This window comes from Ciconia boyciana, chromosome 3, assembly GCF_034638445.1.
Source record: "Ciconia boyciana chromosome 3, ASM3463844v1, whole genome shotgun sequence".
Taxonomy (NCBI): domain Eukaryota; kingdom Metazoa; phylum Chordata; class Aves; order Ciconiiformes; family Ciconiidae; genus Ciconia; species Ciconia boyciana.
Window position 1 is genome coordinate 12,375,180 of NC_132936.1, and position 24,079 is coordinate 12,399,258.

At 44.8% G+C, this 24,079-nt stretch overlaps 2 protein-coding genes across 2 annotated transcripts; both read left to right on the forward strand.

Moving 5' to 3' along the window:
* Positions 1-274: 274 nt before the first annotated feature.
* NT5C1B (5'-nucleotidase, cytosolic IB) lies at positions 275-9,945 on the forward strand. The gene is made up of 6 exons (XM_072858517.1): positions 275-631; positions 734-901; positions 6,351-6,480; positions 6,990-7,112; positions 7,821-8,005; positions 9,017-9,945. Exons 1-6 carry the CDS (start codon positions 503-505, stop codon positions 9,353-9,355), a joined length of 1,074 nt encoding a protein of 357 aa, XP_072714618.1. The 5' UTR covers positions 275-502; the 3' UTR covers positions 9,356-9,945.
* Positions 9,946-17,624: 7,679 nt separating this feature from the next.
* Positions 17,625-23,609, forward strand: RDH14 (retinol dehydrogenase 14). The gene is made up of 2 exons (XM_072858518.1): positions 17,625-18,024; positions 22,050-23,609. The coding sequence occupies exons 1-2, from the start codon at positions 17,665-17,667 to the stop codon at positions 22,665-22,667; spliced, it is 978 nt and encodes a 325-aa protein (XP_072714619.1). The 5' UTR covers positions 17,625-17,664; the 3' UTR covers positions 22,668-23,609.
* The last annotated feature ends 470 nt before the right edge of the window (positions 23,610-24,079 follow it).

The following is a 24,079-nucleotide window of genomic DNA, read 5'->3' on the forward strand; positions in this document are numbered from 1 at the left end:
CACGGCGGGTGCTGGAACGGGAACCATCACGGTGTCCCTTACATTGGGGGTGCGGGGAAGGGCTGCAGCTCCGGCTCCTGCTCACCCCACGAACGGCGCGATGAGAGGGATGCTGCGGCCCTGCTCACCCGTGGGGTGCGAGACGCGGGGGGGCCGCGGCCCCGCGGCCCCACGGGGCCGGTGCTGCGGGCCCAGCGGCGGCCAGCGCCCCTCGGAGACGCGGCCGCGGGCGCGGCCGTGCCGGGGGAGGCGAGGGCAGGGCCGCTCCGCTCCGTGCCGTGCCGGGGGAGGGCCGGGTCGGGCCAGGCGGCCCCGGGCGCGGCAGAGCGAAAGGGAAAGCCAGCGCCCGGGCGACTTCCCTCTGCCCGAGCGGAGCGGGGCGGAGCGGGGCGGGGGGGCGGCCGCCGCCACCGCTTCCCGGTCGCCCGCGCCGGCTCCAGCCGCGCCCGCTCCCCGGCCGCCTGCCCGCACCGCAGCCCCGTCCCCCGCCGCGCCAGGCACCATGAGCGGCTCCGGCCAGGAGGCGCCCCAGCCCAGCGACGCCGCGGAGGTGCGGCTGCAGGAGGCCGAGCAGGACTGGGCGGCGGCCAAGGCTTTCTACGACAACCTGGTTTCCAAGAGACCCCGGCCGGTGAGGGCGGGCGGGCGGGCCGGGGGTGGGGGTGGGGGTCCGGAGGCTGGGGGCCGAGGGCCGGCGGCTGCCGGCCGGCGCTACCCTCCGCTCTCTCCGCAGCCCAAGCCCCAGCACGCCATCACGGTGGCCGTCTCCTCCCGAGCCCTCTTCGACCTGGTGGAGGAGCGGCGGATCTTCGAAGAGCAAGGGGTGGAGAAGTACGTGGAGTACCAGCAGGAGAACGAGAACGTCACCCTCAAACCCGGGCCGGCTTTCTACTTCGTTAAGGTGCCCGGGCCGGGGCGAGCCGGGGCGGGCTGGCCCGGCGGGGGGGGGGGGTGCGGCGGGGCGCGGAGGATGCTGCGAGGCCAAATTTTGGGAAGAGGAGGAGCCCGAAGCCTCCTTGGGCGGAGATAATCCTGCCCCGGGGAAACGTGCTGGGGACTCGTTCGCCGGCGGTGAGCTCGCCTCGGCCGGCGAGCCCGGCATCTTCTGCGCCTCTCGCTGCGAGGCCCCGGCCTGGCGGCCACCCCTGCCTCCCTCCCCTCGCTCCCCTCCCGCCGGCACTAATGCTAAACGCCTGCGGGAGATCACGTCCTGCTCGCGTCACCGGGGACGGAGTTCTACCCGCAGCGGCACGGTTTGTATCCCCCGGCTCTGCTTCACGGCTGAGGTGTGGGCGAGGAGCAACCTGCATTTTCTGCTGGACGCGGGGGGCACGAAGCGCCTTTCCTTTTAAGAGCATTTTCAGTTAAGATAGGTCCCCAAATTGCTTTAAGTTTCTTGCAACCTCCTCCCCCCCAAAAAAAACCCCAAAACCAAAAAACATCTTAGTTCCTCATTCCATTTTTATGTCTCACTTATAATAGGACCACTAGGGTTAAAGACAGCGTTAATTCAATATTATTCAAAGTACTTTATTCAGAACTGAACCTTTTTTTCCTTTTTTGGTCAGTTTTCATTTTTCCTTGCTTTCATTGTCACCCTGAAAATTGTTCTCGAGGACCAGCAAAAGAAATAGAACCCTTAGCTGGGAGTCAGGGTTTAAGCACAGGTGAAATGGAATATTTTGCTTTCATTGCACAAGATAAGAGAAATGGCCAAGGTAAACAGCCTCCAGCACAGAAAGCAAGTGAAATTACAAAAAAATGAAAAAACCTAAAAATATGTATGGTTTTGAGGAACACAGGTTTTAGGTGGGACTGACTTGAAAAAATGCTTTCTACAGAGTTCATTTTATGTCCATGGAGAATGGTTTGATAAGCTCCACCACAGCAATATTAGAAAATTTATTAAATCATACTTAGCAGTTGTACTTGCTGACAGCAGAGTTGTGACAGAACACTTCCTTCAGGTTTTAAAAGTAGATTTTCATTGCTTCAGTTGTAGTCTCAAGAAATTAAAACATTTTCAGCATTGCTGATCACTTTTTGGAAATACATAATAGAAAAATTATTTATGTCAATACCCATGCTGTTCTAAATATAACAGCTGTTAATAGTGTTAATAGCACAAGCATAGTAAAGGTGTTTTTAACATAAGAGCATTGTCATAAAATAATTCACTTTGTACACCAGCAAGGCTAGGCTGACTGGTGAATTTGCTGCATCTTCTCCTGTCTGTAGCAGCTAGACATAGCAGCCCTGCTAGCACAGTCAATTTTCAAGAGATTTATTAGAGTTCAGTGTCAAATTCACTTTGAATGTAAGCAAGATTTGACTGTTTAACTCCTCACACTTTGAAAATCAGAGCTGTTAGCTATGCCCAGGTAAAAGCACCTTGACCTCTGTTCCCTTCCAGTATGCTATTTGCATTTGAATTCTTTATATTTTTAAAGAGATTCATAAATTGCTTAGTCACAGGAATCATTAGGCTAGAGAACTGCGGGTTTGTTGGGCGATACTTTCTACTTGGAGACAAAGAAGGAAAAAAATATTATATATTTTTGTTCGGATTCCTTTACCGAAATCTTTAAGACACTAACTTAAAAGTATTATATCTCATGCTTGTAGCACTTAAGAATCTTACTCACAGGCCAGGATTTCCTTGGGCTGCAAAATGTACAGGCATGGGACAAAAAAATGGCATCCCCACCTTCACTCCCCCTTATTCTCCAATACTTTAAGAAATCGCTAGTGCACTAGAGTATTAGCAGAGAGTACAAAAAGAAAAAAGGTACAAAGGGGTTATGACCACATACTAAGATTTTTTCCTAGGCCTTATACCAGGCTCTGACTTAGAGTTTTCCTAAGCATGGCCCCACATGACATAGCCATGCTTTTTAAAGTGAGATTCCCAGAATTTAATTATGAAATCTATGTTTTAATTCTTAACAACTGGCCTGACTTTTTAAAGCATCTTAATGAAAATCAACCCATAGAATCACAGAATCACAGAATCGTATAGGTTGGAAAAGACCTTTAAGATCATTGAGTCCAACCGTAAACCTACCACTACCAAGACCACCACTACACCATGTCCCTAAGCACCTCATCCAAACGTCTTTTAAATACTTCCAGGGATGGCGACTCAACCACTTCCCTGGGCAGCCTGTTCCAATGCTTGATAACCCTTTCAGTGAAGTAAAATTTCCTAATATCCAGTCTAAACCTCCCCTGGCGCAGCTTGAGGCCATTTCCTCTCGTCCTATCACTTGTTACCTGGGAGAAGAGACCGACCCCCACCTCGCTACAACCTCCTTTCAGGTAGTTGTAGAGAGCGATAAGGTCTCCCCTCAGCCTCCTTTTCTCCAAGCTAAACAACCCCAGTTCCCTCAGCCGCTCCTCATCAGAGTTGTGCCCTTCTCTGGACACGCTCCAGCACCTCAATGTCTATCTTGTAGTGAGGGGCCCAAAACTGAACACAGTATTCGAGGTGCGGCCTCACCAGTGCTGAGTACAGGGGCACGATCACTTCCCTAGTCTTGCTGGCCACGCTATTTTTAATACAAGCCAGGGTGCCATTGGCTTTCTTGGCCACCTGGGCACACTGCTGGCTCATATTCAGGCGGCTGTCAACCAACACCCCCAGGTCCTTTTCCTCCAGGCAGCTTTCCAGCCACTCTTCCCCAAGCCTGTAGCATTGCATGGGGTTGCTGTGGCCCAAGTGCAGGACCTTGCACTTGGCCTTGTTGAACCTCATACAATTGACCTCAGCCCATCAATCCAGCCTGTCCGGGTCCCTCTGTAGAGTCTTCCTTCCCTCAAGCAGATCAACACTCCCGCACAACTTGGTGTCATCTGCAAACTTACTGAGGGTGCAGTCGAGCCCTTCATCCAGATCATTGATAAAGATATTAAACAGAACTGGCCCCAAGACAGAGCCCTGGGGAACACCACTTGTGACTGGCCGCCAAGTGGAGTAAACTCCATTCACCACCACTCTTTGGGCCCGGCCATCCAGCCAGTTCTTTACCCAGCGAAGAGTACACCTGTGCAAGCCATGAGCAGCCAGTTTCTCCAGGAGAATGCTGTGGGAACAGTGTCAAAGGCTTTACTGAAGTCCAGGTAGACAACATCCACAGCCTTTCCCTCATCCACTAGGCAGGTCACCTTGTCGTAGAAGGAGATCAGGTTGGTCAAGCAGGACCTGCCTTTCCTGAACCCATGCTGGCTAGGCTTGATCCCTTGGTTATCCTCTACATGCCGTGTGATGGCACTCAGGATGATCTGCTCCATCAGCTTCCCCGGTACCAAGGTCAGGCTGACAGGCCTGTAGTTCCCCGGGTCCTCCTTCCGGCCCTTCTTGAAGATGGGTGTCACATTTGCTAATCTCCAGTCAGCTGGGACCTCCTCAGTTAGCCAGGACTGCTGGTAAATGATGGAAAGGGGCTTGGTGAGCACTTCTGCCAGTTCCTTCAGTACTCTCAGGTGGATCTCATCAGGCCCCATAGACTTGTGAGTGTCTAAGTGGTGCAGCAGGTCACTAACCATTTCCCCCTGGATTATGGGGGCTCCATTCTGGTCCCCGTCCCTAACTTCCAACTCTGGGGGCTGGGTACCCAGAGAACAATTGGCCCTGCTATTAAAGACTGAGACAAAAAAGGCATTAAGTACCTCAGCCTTTTCCTCATCCTTGGTCACTATGTTCCCTCCCTCATCTACTAGGGGCTGGAGATTCTCCTTAGCTCTCCTTTTGCTGCTAATGTATTTGAAGAAGTATTTTTTGTTGTCTTTTATAGCAGCAGCCAGATTGAGCTCTAGCTCAGCTTTGGCCCTTCTAATTTTCTCCCTGCACAGCCTTTCTACACCTTTGTAGTCCTCCTGAGTTGCCTGCCCCTTCTTCCAGAGGTCGTAGACTCTCCTCTTTTTCCTGAGTTCGAGCCAGAGCTCTCTATTCAGCCAGGCCAGTCTTCTTCCCTGCCGGCTCGTCTTTTGGCACCTGGGGACAGCCTTTAGGCCTGTGCCTAAAGGACTTGTGCCTTTAGGACTTCCTCCTTAAAGAATGTCCAGCCTTCCTGGACTCCTTTGCCCATTAGGGCTGCCTCCCAGGGGACTCTCTCGCCCAGTCTCCTAAACAGGCCGAAGTCTGCCCTCCGGAAGTCTAAGGTGGCAGTTCTGCTGACCCCCCCTCGCTGCTTCTCCACGTATCAAAAACTCTATCATTTTGTGATCACTCTGCTCAAGATGGCCTCCAAGCATCACATGGCTCACAAGTCCTTCTCTGTTCGTGAACAAGAGGTCCAGCGGGGCACATTCCCTAGTTGGCTCACTCACCAGCTGTGTCAGGAAGTTATCTGCCACACACTCCAGGAACTTCCTAGGCTGTTTCCTCTCTGCTGTATTGTATTTCCAGCAGACATCTGGTAAGTTGAAGTCCCCCATCTTGCATTCATTTGATGATTCATTGTTGACTTTATTGCCGTAATCCCAAGGAATTCCATTCAAGGGTCAAGATCCCAGCAGAGGTCTGTGTATAAACCTACAGCAAAAAGCAAGCCTTACTCCAAAGGGATAAGATTCTAAATAAGACAAGAGAACAGATGGATACAGAGAGAGATGAGCAGATGAAATAAGAATGTCAAGGAAATAAGAATGCCAAACTGTGGATATAACATGTTGGCCCATTATCTTCAAAGAGATCTCAAATGAATCAAAATCTGTCTCGTTCAGTACTGCAATTAGAAATCACCAAGGTAATCATGTTTGACAGGGTATGATTTTGTACTCATTACTTAAGGACAGTCTTTGACACCTGACCACCTGAACTGTGTCAGTAAATCTTTGCATAAGGATGTGGCCCAAATTCACATTTGTGCATGCAAAACAAGTAGTTGCACATATAAATTCCTTTACACCTTCTCCTTGATTTCACAAGAACAACTTTCAAGTGGACATGAAAGTCCAAGTCCAAGTTTCAAGTGGACAAGGAAAAAAGAAAAAAGATTAATAGGGATTGTGATAATGTTCAGCAATGCATTGATTTCTTCTGGATGATCATGGTGTCCCAAGAAAAAGGATTTCCATGATAAAGTTAAATTCTGTAACTCAGCAAAAGAAACTTACTTGCTTCCCTTCAAATGAACCCAGACAAATGGTTGCTGGGAGCAGCAGAGCAGAAAGGAATAAAAGAAATTCAGCAAGTTAAACTATCAGGTATGTCATGGTTTAACCCCAGCTGAAACCAGGACAAGGTATTTCACATTCCCCTTCAAGACAGTCCTGTCACTAAATCCACAGTGATTAAGAACTGAGACACATTCCACTTGTCTATTGAGTTCCACATTTTTAACCTGCAGGCGCTGGAGCATGTCAATGCCCGGCTTCTTGAGCTGTACCCTGATGATGAAGAACGATTTGATATTGTTCTGATGACTAATAACCATGCCCAAGTGGGAGTGAGACTCATAAACAGCATCAATCACTATGGTAAGTAAAAGAAATACTACCTTGTAGAACTGCCTGCTGTTACATAATAAGATGAATTAATTTTATTTTTCCTGTTCTGACCTTGGTAAAAGCAGCTTCTTTGATACTGACACCCATTCCTCAGACGATGATATTTATTTTTGGGTGTCAGCATAAGTGAGATAGTGTTAAACAGAATTTGGTCCAAAGCTCTAGATTTAACTCGTCAGGTGTGAACCTTAATTTCTGAGAAGTCCTTAAACTTTTTTGTTGTTTGGTATTTACGCCCTATACATATACCTTCATAGCAGTTATTCTGCTGTCTTAGAGGGATTTTTTTTTTAATTCTCAAGGAGGAAGGGCTGATCAAACATTGTAGTCACTTTAAGTTGTCTAACTTGTTGATATGACAGTGAACATTTTTCTGAGTTTACTGTCAGCTGTAGGCTAGCGTACCTTTTTATGGGTTCCTTTTACAGGTTTGTAGTGTCCAGGCAGAGTCACACCTTGTTGTGCTGTTCTTACTTTAGGCTTAACAATTGAACGTTTCTGTATGACGGGAGGAAAAAGCCCTATTGGTTACCTGACTGCGTACCTTACGAACTTGTACCTCTCAGCAGACTCTGAAAAAGTGCAAGAAGCTATAGAAGCAGGTTTGAATTTACTTTCTTTTGTTATCTATCTGTTGAGCTTGTTAAAAAATGAATTGTACTCACTGGAGATTGATGAGGCACTTTTTTCTGCGTATCTTTCACAGAAAGTAGTGCTGCTTCATCAAATGCAGAAAGTCACAACTTTGTATGGTGCAAACTTATTGCTTATTTTTAATCAAATAAAATCAGGTTATTCCTCTGTATTGTTCCTCTCTGACCCTTCAGCCTGCTGATAATGATAACTTAATCATGCTCTACCTTTGTCACACCTTTCTGTCTTCTCCCATGCTACAAGAAATGAACTCCCGTACACACCTACGCACCTCTATTCAGCTTCTGTTTGAATACAGTAATCTCTTTGATATGACTTAGAAAAAACAACTTCTGTGTTTTGTTAAAAAAAGCAAATAGTTTGACTCAACAGTCTCCTTGAAATTTCCTGCTTTGTCTCATTTGCAGCACACCTTGGGGACTGGTTTTGTATATTCTTATATGGGAGTAGAAGGAAGCATGTCTAAGAAGTTATGTCAATGGGACAGCTTCCATGAATTTGTGTTAAAGAACAGCCATTTCTAATTAGCTTTAGCGGTCATTTCTGCTCACCATATATAAAGGTCACCACAAATAAGTTGTTGGAACCGAACTGCTGACAGTTTAATGAATGACTTTTCAGGACATGCTAACTGAGGTTCTCTGATCCATTTTCAGGCATCGCATCAGCTACGATGTTCACTGCCAACAAAGATGTTGCTTACTCAGATACACAGTTGAGGGTGGCATTCGATGGGGATGCAGTTCTCTTTTCTGATGAATCAGAACAGATTGTCAAAGAGCAAGGATTAGATAGATTTTTTGAACATGAACAGCTGAATGAAAATAAGCCTCTTGCACAGGTTTGTACTTCTTTGAATCAGTGAGTTTTCAAAACATCTGTTAATTTTCACTGCTGCTGTATTTCTCCAGGTTCCCCAGTGTGTATGTTTTCTTCTTTGTGGAAGCTGATTGCCCTATTTATTTCCTTTTCCAAGGATAATCTTTAAAATGCATGTTTGACATAAAAGAGCCCACCACTGCAGTCCTTTCACCAGATCTCCCACTTAACTGAGAGAACTGCATATATAAGACAGTGACTTACAGTTCTATTTTAATTGTATCATTAGAAAAAGGAAAGGCTACTACTGATTTCCATGATTATTGTTTTATCAGATTGTGTAGGTCATGTTAATTTCAAACACTGCAATATTCTGGTTATTGAAACAGGGTAATACCTGTGCTTATTCCCAAGCAGAACTATGCCATTTGTCTAAAAAAACACAAATATTTTAACATTAGCTTAAACTGAAAGACCAATTCTGCTATTGTTAAAAATGGTATAAATTCAGAATAAAAGCTTGATTTATGAAAGTACTGGACAGTGCAATATATTGCAATTTGACCCAAACTATCATTTGCTTCTTTTAATCAGAGTGTAATTCTAATATTGTCATTAATCTGGAAAGAGTTCAGTGATGTCTATGTAATTAGGTCTCTTACTGGTTTTTGCACAGAAAAAAAAATTGCACCTCATGGTCCATAGTAAAAAGAGTTAAGTGGTTTTAAAGAACATTTTATTAAAGTTAAAAACTACTGTTACAACTTCATATTGTAAGAGATCTTGTAAGCCTTGGTGAGAATCAGTTTCCTGCTGATCATACCATGTAGGATTATAGTTTTAACTTTTTTCCAATTTGTGAATTCCTAGTGAGGGTGCAGCCCCATTTGGACACATTACATAGAGAATTTGCTGAGTAGCATAGCATTAGGGAAGGAATCCTGTATGTAACTGGCATTCTGGAATAAAACAAAAGAGTGATTTTGGGATCTATGGACAAATACTAAAAATGCTTCTGGTATTTTGTACTCAGGGTCCTTTGAAAGGTTTTCTGGAAGACCTAGGGAGACTCCAGAAGAAGTTCTATGCAAAAAACGAACGATTAAATTGTCCCATAAGGACCTACCTGGTCACAGCCAGAAGTGCGGCGAGCTCTGGAGCCAGAGTGCTGAAGACTCTTCGTAGCTGGGGTCTGGAGATTGATGAGGCACTTTTTCTAGCAGGAGCTCCTAAAGGACCGGTCCTGGTGAAAATCCGTCCTCACATTTTCTTTGATGACCAGATGTTTCACATCGAAGGAGCACAGAAATTAGGAACCATAGCTGCACATGTTCCCTATGGCATTGCTCAGAAATACCACAAATCTGCATGACTGGATGGCACCATTAATGATAAGGTTCTTAACTCAGCCAGCCTCTAATATACCAATAGTTATGTCTGAAAACCTCTACATTTGTATATTGTAAGCACTATGTTTAAAGATTTAACTTCTGGCTAGAACAGCCTTTAAAGGAAATATTTTTAATATAGCTAAGTTTTTAATAGAGTTATTTTAATAGCATTCTTAAGCAGTTTAGGTTTTTTACCCATCTGGATCTAACACTGTGTTTTTTATATTAGCAAAAAGACTTGTACTGTTTTTATAGCTTGAGACATATTTTGAGAGACAGAGATAACAGTTATATTTTCTCTAAAAACTGTTGACGGGTTATTTATAACAAAAATCATGTTGCAATGCTAGTCCTTGACAGTTATGTCTGAAATTACCGAAAGCACAGTTTACATGTAAGTGTTTACCTGTTGGTGGTTTGCTTGTTAAATATGTGTTCAGTAGGTTTGTTATCACAAGGTTTCAGCTTCCAGTGAATGTTAGCTTATTTGATCTTGTGTTTACAGGAACCTTTTATTTTTCTATGTTATTTTCCTATTCTAATAAAGCTGGCTTTACACAACATTGTCATTTTTCTGTGTAGAGGTTTTAGCATAATTTCCTATGCAGAGTTTGTGTAATCAGTGTCTCTTGCCTCCTTTGGATATTTAGAACCAGAAGTGACCACTTTCAGCCAAATTTGAGAGAGAGCTAGAAGTCTCAAAGACACTTAAGTCCCAACAGATCTCGTAGAGCTGGGCAGAAGCCAGAGATGCTGTGAGTATCTTGACAGAGGCAAAGACTGAAGCTTTAGAGCATACCTTTGTAACAGCAGAGAATCTACCCTAAATAATGCTGTTAATGGAACTCCTTGTTTCTTGACTAGCTTCACTTAGGATTTACAGCTGTTCTGTGATCTGCGTGAACTCAGTTTGGCAACCTCACGTGAGTTTCCAGGGGACAGGTGCCTATTGCAGCATGAATTCATGTAAAGTTACACCGAAGGTCTATTCTACCTCTTTCATGCTGAGTTCCTGTATCTCAGTGTCATCCCTGTATCTGAGTGCCTTCCAAATGACGCAACTAACATCTGTCAGGTGGTGTTTGTTCTCTTTCTCTCCCTAGTGGAACAAGTGTCCTGTTTTATTTTTATTGATGCTATGTATTTATACCAGAAGAGACAAAACCAAAAGAATGTGCTTTGCAGTGGGAGCAGAAGTTGGTGAAGGCTTGTGATGATCTGTGGTTCCTGGGGGAATTCACTCCAGAATCTCACGTTAGCCTCTGAGAAAGTTTGGTCTCTTCTGTCTGGATGAACTGTCCTGTTATTGCAGAAAGCTTCATTGCATTAATTGTGGTTTCCCTCCCAGAAGCATAGGCAATCTTTTAAATGTTCTTGGTCCAAGCCACAAAGTTCTTTGAAAACAAAGGCAAAAGCCTTGATCCTGCATGAAACTCGAATAGCGACCATTAGAAAGGCTTTTATGTGTTCACACCAGCATGTGTTGTTGATGGGATGAACTGCAGAGTTCTGGTGTACTTGGAATTTCATAAGTGCTAAAGGCTTTGTGCCCAAAACGTATCACATTTCCCAGCCTAGCCAGGAGGTGAGGAAGACATGAATAACTGAAGCCTGGTCATTGTCTGCCAGGATGGGATAGAGCTACCTCGCCAAATGGAGATTATAAAAAATGTTATTAGCAGATGTTTTTATGTGAAAGCTCAGAATCAGCAAGGAATCCAAAAATATTCCTTAGCTGTGGAATATAAATTGCATGTGTACCTTCACCACAGAAGCATGGCTGCAAATTTCAGGAACACTGGTCCTGCCTTGTTGAAGCAGAACACGATCAGCCATTCTTCATCCATGCGCTGTTAGAGCTATAGATGTTGTATGCAGAAAAACATGAAGGATATATGCTGTGCAAAGATTGCTGGCACTTGACTCTCATTGAACATAGCAATTCAGGCTCGATACTGAAAAGGCTAATGGGATCCTTGGTCCCTGTGGGATTCTGAAGGGGAGTGTCTCATGCCTGACAGGGTAAGCATGTAAATCAGTGAATAAATTGGAAACTGAATCATCTGGTCTATTCTGTTTACCTTTATTTCCAATCAACCATCCTCCTACAGCAAAAATGAAACCTACTGGCCAGGATATAGTTAGGAGCTTCCAGTTCTTACATCTTTTTTGATCTGTACACACATAGTACTAGAGGACTCGCTCTTGCAGTGTCATTCCTGACAGCACTAAGGCACGTGTGAAGAGAAATAAAGAGTTCACATATTAAATTTACATAGCAGAGTTTGCACTCTTAGTCGTAGAATTCAAATTGACATTAAAGTCCAGAAGTTGATGTAAAGGTCCACAATCACTTCTCCTAAGTTAGTTGAGCAAAATGCCCTTAGATGTTTGTTCAGATTATACACTGCCTTTTAATTGTCAGGCAACTGTCCCAGGCTTGACGGCTGCTTCTCTGCATATCCAACTGGCAGCATGTTGGGTGAGTGGAGCCTCATTCGTTCATGGAAGTGCCTTCCAGACTAATATGGATGTCTGGGGAGACTCGGCTTGCCAAGTAGTCTCTGCCCATTACAATTATTGTCTTCTGCTCCAAGGCACAGCTTGGCTAGTGGACCAAAAATAATAATTTTCAAGAAAACTCTCAGAAATGGGTTGGGAGCTGAGGGAAAGGGTTTTCTATTTTTGTAGACATAGACCAGAATTGTCTCTTAATAGCATTCCAGTCCACAAAACAAAACAAACAAACAAACAAACAAACAGAACCCCTTGCTTCTCATGCTTATGAGGATACCATGAATTTATGCCCTAGCACCTCCTAACCCTAAGCCAGTCACAGTTACAACAACATATAACATTTTTCAATAGGGGAAATAGAGAAAGAGTCCTATGGTTCTGGACTGTCTTGTCTATCAGCCTGTTTATAACACTGGAAGACAGACCCATGAAAAAGAAACTCATCCCAGCCAAAACCTGGAAGAGGATTAATGATAACACAAATCAAATTCTGTGCAGAAACAGAACTTTGTCAGGCAAAGCCAGTCCTTGTTCCCTTAGCTTCCAGGTTTGTGCACCACATCACAGTGAAGAGTCCAGGTAAGACAAATGGGAATGTCTCCTACTGCTACCAATCCCCATGGACAAAAATACTGGAAATAAGATCTTGAAGGTGACTTGACTATTTTTTATTTTATTTTTTTAGAGAACATATCCTCAGAGTGTGTTGGATACCTCCCACCAGCTACCAAGACATAATAAACCCATTTTCCCCAGTTTCTTCACACCACCAAGACATCCTTTCAGTTTCCAGGCTAGCATGTCATGCATAGTGAAACAACCATCTGGAGGAAACAAAGTATTTCAGATGAAGATTTGGAGATGGTCATCATTGCATGTGTTCCAACATGTGTTCTCCTATGGTCCTGGACTGTGATCTGTTCTAAGGACGCGGGAATCAGAGGGCTCCTACATCCTGAGGAGGATCCTCAGGTACCCCTCCTTGGGCTACTCTGCCAGATCCTGTAACCTGCACTGGCATGCAGTATTGCTAAACAGAACACACCCATCTTCTCAAGTGCAACTGATGGGCAGAGAAAGCAGTGAAGCAGGTCAATGTCTTAGGACAAAAAATAACTGTCAGTTACCCTGCTCAGTAGTATCTGGGACCAACAACATCTGAATGCATATGTCATCCCTGCCTAGATGAGCAGCTTCCGATCACTATCACCCGTGAGCTCCTGCGCACTGAAGGCTGGTTTGACCACCGATGAACCCAGGCAGGATCCTTGAGTCAGTGCCCTCTCCAACACATTCACAGTCTTCTGAAGTAGTAGGTGTATCAGAGATGACTGCCAGAGTCCCCATTGCCAGATGCTGAATAGCAGATTCTGTACGTCCCACCAGGAGGATTTCTTACAGGATGAATCTGTTCCTCTAACAGAGCATTTCCTGGTTCTCTTATTTTGGCATCTCATTGGCAACAACTGTCCCTTTCTCATGATCCTTGGCTGCAAGGTCATTAGGCAGCAGAGGTGGGCATGGCTCCAACACCTCCCAAAGATACGATTTACTATGAGCAGAGCATATGGAAGAACACCTCAAACTGGTTGCGGCTCTTATATCAGGTTAAGGATGCCAAAAGCCATCTCTGTCACAAGTAGATTCAATGGTGTAGCCTGGTTAAAATACCCTTTGGTGTAGCCATGAGTCTCACAATGGAGTGAAGAGCCAAGAATAAAGAGAGAAAGAGTTTTCTGTCGTGAAGACAAAGACAGAAGACGTCTCTCAGTGAATCCAATGTGTTTAGATGTGGTACCTATACAGCCCTTAAACTGCCTGAGAAGTGTGATAGTCAGAGGAGAGATGGTAAAGATACTTCCAGAAAAATCTGATACATTTCTTCAGCTATAACATGAGCTGAAGTCAGCCTCAGAACAGACTGCAGCAATGTGAATAGACTGTGGGTAGCATCAACATGTGACAGTTAAAGGGAAGTTACTATTGCAAATGGTTATCACGTCCAGACCAACCACAAGAAACCTGACGAAAGGTTCATGGGTTTCCTCTTGGGTTTCTTACTCATTTCCCCAAACGTGCTAGGTCTTGACTCAAGACAGACATGCTCATTATCAGCCAAGCTTGTTTCTGGTCTCCCCCACAGACTGTTGTCTCCCTGGACTCTACCCACGTGCATGCTGGCCCCTAGTCCTGATCCTTAATCCACGTTGCTCCATGTTGTTCCTTTCTTATTACTAAATCTGCACTGAACTCTATTACTGCCCTTTTTTTTTTTTTTTGTCAAACACCTTTTATTAACTTACTTTGCTCTTGATCAAAATTCAGTTACCTTTTAATTGTCTTTCTGTACATTTCTACTAGCAACTCTCCCGGGGCTAGGATGAAAAGGATTTTGAGTGAGTGAACCTCAGTGGCCACTCCTGACGCCCTGAATGGGTTCATTTTGCTTTGGGTGGGTTTGTCAAGGTCTATGGTTAGTAAAGGCGGGATCTGGACACATGACATTAAGATAATGGCTGAAAACAGGTTTGGGGTTAAGGATTCAAACCTAAGTTGGCAGGTCTAAGGGACCCAAGTGTCTGGGTGCCAACAACTGAAGAGGTCCAGTCTGGGTGTCAGCTACTGGACAAACCAGCTATTTGAGGGACCCACATTATGTGCATATGTGAACCACTAGCACCCATCAAACTGGACAACAGGAACAGACCAGCATCTGTGAAAACCCAGCGTCAGAGCTGGTGCCTGGGTCTCTGGGTATAGATATTGGATGGACTTAGGGTGCATGCTAATATTTAAGAGACCAGTGAATGTGAGTGTGCTTGTGAGATGGGTGAGTGGATGTACACATACGTTCTGCAAGCAGCCTCCCTTCTACCAGACTGGGATGACACAGACCCCCTCGGTCCTGAAGTCCACTAAATTTGGTTACCTCAAACACGCTACCTCTGAGCTAATATTACTCAGCTGAAGTTGGTCCTAGAAGCAAGTGTTCAGCAGGTCTGACTGTCAGCTCACTGGTATGTTTAGACTCCAGAGTAGCTATGAGAGCAACCACCACCATAATGACTTCTGTAACACTCCCCAACTCCCCCCCCCCATCACTTCTGCATGCAACATGCAGGCAGGTTATCAAGACATGCTTGGCCATGTACTAACAACTATGCTACGCTCAAGCACACAATCCAACTTGATCCAGAGCCACAGAACCTGCTGAAATACCTAAGAAAGAAATCTGTTCTTGAAGATACCATGACGGTAGGGCGCAGAATGCCATTCTGACATACTCTCTTGCTCCACTTATACTAATACCCTAAACTTTCCCAGAACATTTCATCGGTACAAAGGCCAGCTGGCATGGAAAGGTCCATGTGCATGCTAACTTTCCAGAACACCATGGCTGCTTCCAAACTGCCTAGTGGGAACTCACAAGCTGTGGGAGAGCACTAACCAGCCCCCGTCCCTGGGCCAAAACTCTGCCACAGGCTGCTGTTGCAGTATAACAGCAGAGGTGTTGCATTCCTGTGCTGGGAGCCTTCCCTGGCACGGTTGCATCTACTGATCCAGCCTCTGAGTCTCAAGCTGAAGACCCAAGGCAGGCAGAATTGAACATGGCTTTTGCAGAAGCCTTTGATCTGCCATGAGACTCAAAGACTGGTAATGAAATATTATAGGTGCCCTTAATGTCTGTTTTCCCTGTGATGGATTCTTCTCTGTGAGACTGATAAATATTAATAAAAGATTTTGGTAAAATCTCTACTAGCAAACTAAACACCACTGGGAAATGCTCCCAGGCCCTAGAACTCAACCAACTCTATGTTGTTAAATTGTTATCACTGTCTTCTAATTCTAAAATTGTTTATGGTTTGTCCATGGTTTGATTTTGGCCCAGGCCAGCTAGCTCTCTCCCAGACGAACCCATCTGCATTTCAGGGGTCAGCATAGGACGAAAACCAAGAACCAGCTTGGACGTGTCGCAGTTTAGGAGGCTATTCTGTGCCAGTTCGCTTCAGCACCAAACAGCAGCCCCAGGTACATCTGATTTACTAGCGGGGACATTGCTATCAGCGAAAGGACCTTTGGACAAATGGAAGGACATGCGACTGCTGGCACATCCTACCACGTTTTATTTTTGAGCCAGGGAAGGAAGCAGCATCCTTGCAGAAGTAACTCTGACCATGACCCGCAGTTTGCTTTGGGTTGCCCTCAGGACCATGCTGGGGCCGGGAAGGCCACCAAGTTGTTGGTGGACATTTCCCAGTGTACAAGCTCGAAGACTACACAGAATTGCGCAGTCTTCGGGTGAGATAATAAGAGCATTGGTTTGGCAAGAAGGTATCGAGGAAGAATTTGAAAGATTGTGGACTGCAGCAGGAGGAGATAAGGACAAAATTCCATCCATATGGGACCCAAAAGCGGTTACAGTGATGTCAGAGGAACTAGGCGGTGAGGAACCAGTCTCAGAATGGGAGATGCCCACTCCAAAAGTCACCTTTCCGAGACCCTGTAACTGTCAAAGACAGGAATCTGTGAACTGGACCAAGCTGGTGTCCTAGGGCCGTGGAATTTCCAACTTTGAGAAGGATAAAATCAGTAACAACTGGCTGGAATTTTATAGAGGCATTCCCCACAGAAAGCTCATCACAGCGTTACAGCATAGAGCTAATGTCTACCCCACAAGAGAATTTTTAGCAAGGGCAAGCCAAGAGACTCAAATTAAATCGCACTGACATTGTCAGGCAGAGAATGAGACCTGTTTGCATATTATTGGATATTGTCCAGCAGTACAGGACGCTAGGATCAAAAGACCTAATCAACTATGTGAATTATTGGCAGATTAGGCCAAAAAGAAAGAATGGATTGTATTCCAGGAACCGCTGTTGAAAGATGAACAAAATGAATTATATAAGCTGGACTTAGTATTGTTAAAGCAGCTCAGGCCCTAGTAGTTGACATCACAGTGAGGTATGAGAGTAAATTAACATTGTTGGCTGATGCAGCGGCAGAGAAAGTTAAGAAATATCAACATCTAAAAGATCAGATTCAAGAACTGACGAATACCAACACTATCAAATTTCTAGGATTTCCTTTAGGTGCATGGGGAAAACGGTATCAAGAAAATTACGAGTTTCTAGCAGAATTGGGACTCTCCACTTCCCGACAGGAAAATGTCGCTCATCATTGATCGAATTGGGCGCTGTTTTCTTTGGTGGACGTTGTACATGTATTTGCTAGTCAAGCACGGACTATTTTAAGATCTTAATGTATTATTGAATTGTAACGGTATCATTTAATGACTTGTTCATAAAGTCATTCTTTCTATCTATCCATCTAAGGCTGGAGCCGGACGCCCCCAGGAGTGCCAATGGTGACAAAAGCTGCCGAGGGTGACAACAGCTGCTTGTGTTGGGGTACCGATGGTAGGCAGGGATGTCATGGGCTCGGAGCCGTGAGGCGTCATCTATCCTCCCAAAAGGCGTAGATTATCGGTCTTTACTGAGGTGGACGGGCCACCTTTACTTAGCCCGGGAAAGGAACATGTATAATTTTACATATGGTCGACCAGTAGACCGTGCGCCCGCTGGGCACCTTCCGGCAACGGCCTCCCGGGCCCCTCTGGCGCCGGGCCGCGCCGCCTCCGCGCGGCGGAGGACTACAATCCCCACAATGCCCAGCGGCGCGCCCGGCCAATCCTAACGCACCCCCGGCGCGGGCGGCCGCCGAGCGGCGAGGCGGGGGCGGCCACTTCGGGCGGAGCGCCGCTCGGCCCGCCGGCATGGCCGCGGCGGCGACGGTGTTGGCGCTCGGCGGGGGGCTCCTCCTGGCCGCCTGGCGCTGGCTGCGGGGCGCGGCCCGGGCCGCGGCCGGGGCCGGGGCCTCCATGCGGGGCAAGACGGTGATCATCACGGGGGCCAACAGCGGGCTGGGCCGGGCGGCGGCGGCCGAGCTGCTGCGGATGCGGGCCCGCGTCATCATGGGCTGCCGCGACCGGGCGCGGGCCGAGCGGGCGGCCCGCGAGATCCGGGCCGAGCTGGGCGAGCGGGCGGAGGCCGAGGGCGGCGGCGAGCTGGTGGTCCGCGAGCTGGACCTGGCCTCGCTGCGCTCCGTCCGCGCCTTCTGCCACCGCGTCCTCCAGGTACGGCCGGGAGGGCTGCGGGGCGCGGGGCTCGGCCCGTCGGGCCTGCCGGCTCCCGCAGCGGGTACCGGCAGATACGGGGCAGCAGTAGCCTGCCGCGGAGGCCGCGGGCTCCCTGTGAGAGGACGCGGGGTGCGTGAGCCGGGTGCTAACATGGCGGCGGTGGGGGCGTCCTGGGGGCTCCGTGTTTACAGGGCTTGTTCCTCCTGCTGGCAGTCCGGTGTGGGGGTACGGCATGTTGCCGAGTTCACCGCAGGGTCTGGAAGGAGGGGATAAGCAAATGGGCCGTGAATTAGCACCTGGAAGCATAAAGTTCGTACTAGTTTGGTCTATTCTAGTCCAAACTGGTCTAGAAGCTCATCTGGTCTAGAAGCTCTTCTGGTCTAGAAGCCCTTGTTTATGTATGAGGTAAATTATTTATCTTCCTTTCTCTCTTAATCAACTCTACCTTGACCTGGCTTTGTTGCTTTAAATTGATGTCACAGCTCAGCTTTCTCTCCAAAGAAATAAAAGTTCACGAGTGCACTGCTCACAGCTCCAGCCATCCTTCTGCAACCTCCTCAGACAGTCCCGTCCCCCACCATTTGAAATCTCTTGGCCAGTGCTAGCTGAGTTTAGCAGATAAGCATTTTTGAATATATAAAGTTTCTGCAGATTTTTTGAACACACGAGTTTAAGGAAAACAGGAACATCCAGTTAATTTGCCTGACAGAAGCCCCACTAGGTGAGTTCAGCAGTGTTAGACACCAGAGAGCAGAGGGAGGCACCGCTGGAGGTGTTACTCCATTCCCAGGAAAAGTGTGCTTTGGGACTTTTATCTCACCACATCTAGCTACTCAAGCTATGAGACAAAGTCACGGGAAGCCAGGCTTAATAAGTTCTGCTGCTGCCCAGAGAAGTGCTTGTTAAGTACTTGAAAGATGCTCAGGTGCTGTTGTGAGAGGGAAGAAAACAGAGAGGGACTTTATTGCATTAATTGTCAAATAGCTTTTCTAAAACTTAAATGTCTGGAAAAAGTCAAGTTTTAAGTTCCCTAGTGGGGCTCTTTGTAATTTTATACTTTCATGCATGTGAATCCAGTGATAAGGTCTAATTTGGCTTCAGTGTTCTAGAAAAATATGCATATATGAAAGGATATAAAACGTGGATAATAAACACAAAAAAAGTAACATACTGTCTAACTTCCAAGAGTTATATCTTTTATAGTACAAAATACCCAAAAATGTGAATTTGTTAGCATCTCTTTATTGGTAAAGCCAGTACAAGTGACTTTAAGTGAGAAATGGGTGAAGAAAAAGAGAGTGTGTATATCTCCAGAGTGCTGCTGGCACCTGTGTTCTACCTTTCATTTTCAAAATAATTCCAAAGGCAGCTGAATGGCAAGGGATGCGAGTTCAAGAAATACTTTCAAGAGCTGTTCCACCCAAGTTCCTGTTATTTATCTTCTCTAACCTGTGACTCCTTTTTGGAGCTGTTAATTCAGGTTTTTGGGGGGTTGGTTTGTTTGGGGGTTTTTGTGGTTTTTTTGTTTGAGTTGAAGACTTAAATATTGGCAGGATGGGGAAACAATGCACTCCCACTGCCTAAATTTGTAGGAGCTTTCCTCTGCACAACTGCAAGTGATTACATCTTTCACTCCTCAGTCTCGCTGCAAAAGTAAAAAACTTTGAGATGTTGGAGTGTTCCATGGAAAAATGAAGAAAATGGAACTGAGCTCGGAAGCTACAAGGAATAGCATTGCCCATCGAAGCAATGTTTTGTGCACTCTGTTGCCCTTGGTCATAGTAGCTGCCTGCTTGGCATTGATCACGTTATTCTAGATTATTAAATGTAGGAGTCTGAGAAAATAGCACACTTGGAGGTCTTGCTTCTTGAAGTGTTAAGTCTTGCAAAATAAATCCTCCAGTCAGATGCTACAGAAAGTTTCTAAAGCAATGTTTTTCTCTAAAGAAGAAAGAAGTATCACTTCAGTGAGCAGATCTACAGTCAGTACTTAGAATCATAGAATAGTTTGGGTTGGAAGAGACCTTTACAGGTCATCTAGTCCAACTCCCCTGCAATGAGCAGCGACATCTTCAACTAGATCAGGTTGCTCAGAGCCCCGTCCAACCTGACCTTGAATGTTTCCAGGGATGGGGCATGTACCACCTCTCTGGGCAACCCATTCCAGTGTTTCATCACACTCATCGTAAAAAACGTCTTCCTTATATCTAGTCTAAATCTACCTTCCTTTAGTTTAAAACCATTACCCCTTGTCCTATTGCAACAGGCCCTCCTAAAAAGTTTGTCCCCATCTTTGTTATAATATATATATAGTATATACATATATATATAAAGCCCCCTTTAAGTATTGAAAGGCTGCAATAAGGTCTCCCCAGAGCCTTCCCTTCAACAGGCTGAACAACCCCAACTCTCTCAGCCTGTCCTCATAGCAGAGGTGTTCCATCCCTCTGATCATTTTTGTGGCCCTCCTCTGGACCCGCTCCAATGGGTCCATGTCTTTCCTGTGCTGAGGGCTCCAGACCTGGACTCCAGTCCTGTCCTGGTTTAGCGATAGTAACCATTATGTCCCTTTGGGTGAAGAGGAGAAGTGAGTTTGATGCTCTTTGGATCATGCCTCAGGGACCCAATTATATGAAACACTGAGCAACCTCAAGTCCCATGGAAATCAGTCTGAGGTTGAAGTACTTGATGTTTTGTGTGATCGGATGCCAGCATCATTTACTGAAGACCAGGTGCAGATTTGGGGTTTGCTCTCTTTGTATCATTGCTGCTAATGGCAGTCAAATAAAAGGCAAATGGTATAAAATGCATTTTGAGGTTCTCTATTTTTATCATCAGAATGACCCAAAGTGATCTCAGCTTGCCTTCCAGTCCCTGCATTGGGTTTAAAGAAATAGTGGCAAAGAAAACTCATGCTGCTCTTTCTATAAAGTGAATACATCTGCTTCTGATTCATGCAAGCATAAATTTCCTGTGATACTTTCACAGTCTTTTGTCAGAGGTGGGTGAAAGTGTTGAATTCAGAGCTTATTTAGGCAGCTTACTTTAATCTGTATTTTTTGAAAAAGTTACTGTTTTGAGTAAATTGGAGAGCTCTTAATTTTTGAGTGGATGTTGGAGCATGAAGAGCATGATGTATTATACATATATTTAAATTATCCATACCACCCTCTCTGTTAATTACTTGTGTTTCCTGATTCTGTAGAGTATAACATACCTCCTTGAGTCTTTGTTTTCTGCCATCCTGAACCAGAATAGTGATCTATCAAATAGCATGTGCTGAGCATGTCATAAATATTTCAAGCCACAGTCCCATGGATGCACCTTAGTTCTTGAGTAGACCTCTTAGACTCAAATTGTATGAAACATGAATGTTACTTTTCTGTAATGAGTTCTGCTCCATAGTTCTCACCAGCAACACAATGACATGGAGTGATTTTAAAATAAGACAGTGTTTAAAATCATGAGAACATTGTTTTTCAAAGTTTTTCATGACATCACCCCAGTGAGACGATGGGTCTACAATGTAATGGCTTCTCTTCACCCTGAGGTTAGTTCTTTGGGCTAACGCTTTTTTTTCCATGTTTGCATGTCTTTGGCACAGTAGACCCCTTGCCTATGGCTGAGGTTTGCCATAAATTAATGTGTGTGCTTTTGTAGTGCAATAAATAGGTTATTTTTTAAAGGAGAACAAAACACATCACAGAGGTAAATTATCACTGAATTGCTATAGAAAAAGCTGTTCCTGGAGAAGCAGATGATTGTGTTCTCTGCCATCATTAAAAGTAGTTACTACTCTTGTGTACCTGCATCCTACTGGGCTCAAGTACTCAGTTTAGTGGTAATTCAACTTACGGGGTTTTTTCAGCAGTGCTTTAAGAGAATACCAGGAAGTTTCAATTCAGAAAACTAGGAATGAAATTCTTTCTTTCTAACAATGACCAATGAGAAATATTAAGCATAATAGTATGTTTTGCATGACAGTTCTAAAACTGAATGTTTTTTTTCTTTCCTGTTTAAAGGAAGAGCCAAGGCTGGATGTTCTGATAAATAATGCAGGGATATTCCAGTGTCCATATATGAAGACAGAGGATGGTTTTGAGATGCAATTCGGTGTAAACCACTTGGGTCACTTCTTGCTCACCAACCTTCTTCTGGGCCTCCTCAAAAATTCTGCTCCGAGCAGGATTGTTGTAGTATCCTCAAAGCTTTACAAATATGGAGAGATCAACTTTGAAGACTTGAACAGTGAAATAAGTTACAATAAAAGCTTTTGTTACAGTCGGAGTAAACTGGCTAACATATTATTTGCAAGGGAGCTAGCCCGTCGGTTAGAAGGGACAGGAGTCACCGTCAATTCACTTCATCCTGGGATTGTCAGAACAAATCTAGGCAGATATGTGAATATTCCTTTGCTGGCAAAACCCCTATTCAACTTGGTGTCATGGGCTTTCTTCAAAACACCTCTGGAAGGAGCCCAGACTTCTATTTATTTGGCCTCTTCTCCTGATGTCGAAGGTGTGTCAGGAAAATACTTTGGGGACTGCAAGGAGGAAGAACTCCTGCCCAAAGCCATGGATGACTTGGTTGCAAGAAAGTTGTGGGATATCAGTGAAGTGATGGTTGGCTTATTGAAATAAGTGCCAGGGGGCATCTGCAAAAAAGAGTGCAGATAACTATGCAATGCCTATTTGCAACAGTGTAATTCTCACTTTAAATGCTGTGGGAATACAGATTGCTTTGCTCAGTAAGTATTAAATAAGGGAGTGGTTTAAGCTGGAACTCTGTTTTGAAATAAAGGACAATATTTAATAGGCACAGGCATTCAAAAAAAGTCTGAAATAGAGTTTGAGGGCGTGAATATAATTTCTGGTTAAATCTGCTTGGAAACTCATGTTCTACAAATAAAAATTAAACAAAATTGTGTTTTGCAATATATATGAATATTCGTCATGTTCCACTACTTGTAGTCGGGCTGGACAATGCAGGGTGCTGATGGTGAAACACTTCTGTAAAAAGGTTTTGAAAATAGGTCCTAATAATAATAGGATTGTTGTCTTTTTTGAGCCATCACAATGAAAAATGGAATAAACAGTTTTACTGATATCTTACACTGTAATCGTTTAAGCCTCTGAGTGCTGTTCAAAGACTTGTTGTCAGCCCCGTGGTTCAGTGAACAAAACCGTTGAGCCATATACAGTTTAGCTGTGAAGCACAAAGTCAACTTTTTTTAGTGATGTCGCTGCTATTCAATGAATATATACGCTTGGTTGTGCAAGCTGTATTTTTCTTTTCATGTGCTGAACTTGCTGTTTCTTGATATGCAGACACCTTGGGTTTCATTAAAAACGTAGTTGACAGATGTATTATGGTCTTGATAGGGCTTTGCATGTCATGAATTGTGTGCATGCAAAGTTCACAAGACCTCACCCAGATTAGAGCAAAGAATATGCTTTTCAGTGTGTGTTTGGCTTGACTGATGGCACTTTAACTCAGTAATGAGATTAGATAAGTCTGTCTAATACAGTTTACTGAATATTCTTTAATAAAAATCTTTTTAAAAAAGACTTAGCATTCATTCTTTCACTGTGGAAGATCTGTGAGAAACCAGCAGTCTGGACGCAGTAGCCAGTAGCACACTGGACCTATTTTCAAGCAGAAGATTTACCTATATTGGTTTAGGGAGCCTGTCATGTAGGGTTGGTAGAAATAAAATGGGCTCCAAATAAATACATGGGTATTACGTGAAGCTGTGCTGATTTATTCTTTTTTAATTCATATAACTTACAGGTTCATATTGACATTTATGACTTCTCATTTTGCTCTACATTAATAAAACATTCTAGCAGTTAAGATATATAGAATAAATATGGAAGAATGATTTAGAGTGATCTAGCTTAATAAATATTACTCAAGGGAAAGAGTATCAATAATAAATGATGTATTCAGTAGATCCTTATAGCCTACTTATAAATACATAGCAGTTCTGCACTTCAGGTAGCAACCGACCAAATTTTTGAGATTCTTTCTCTGCTTGTTTACTCAGACTGTC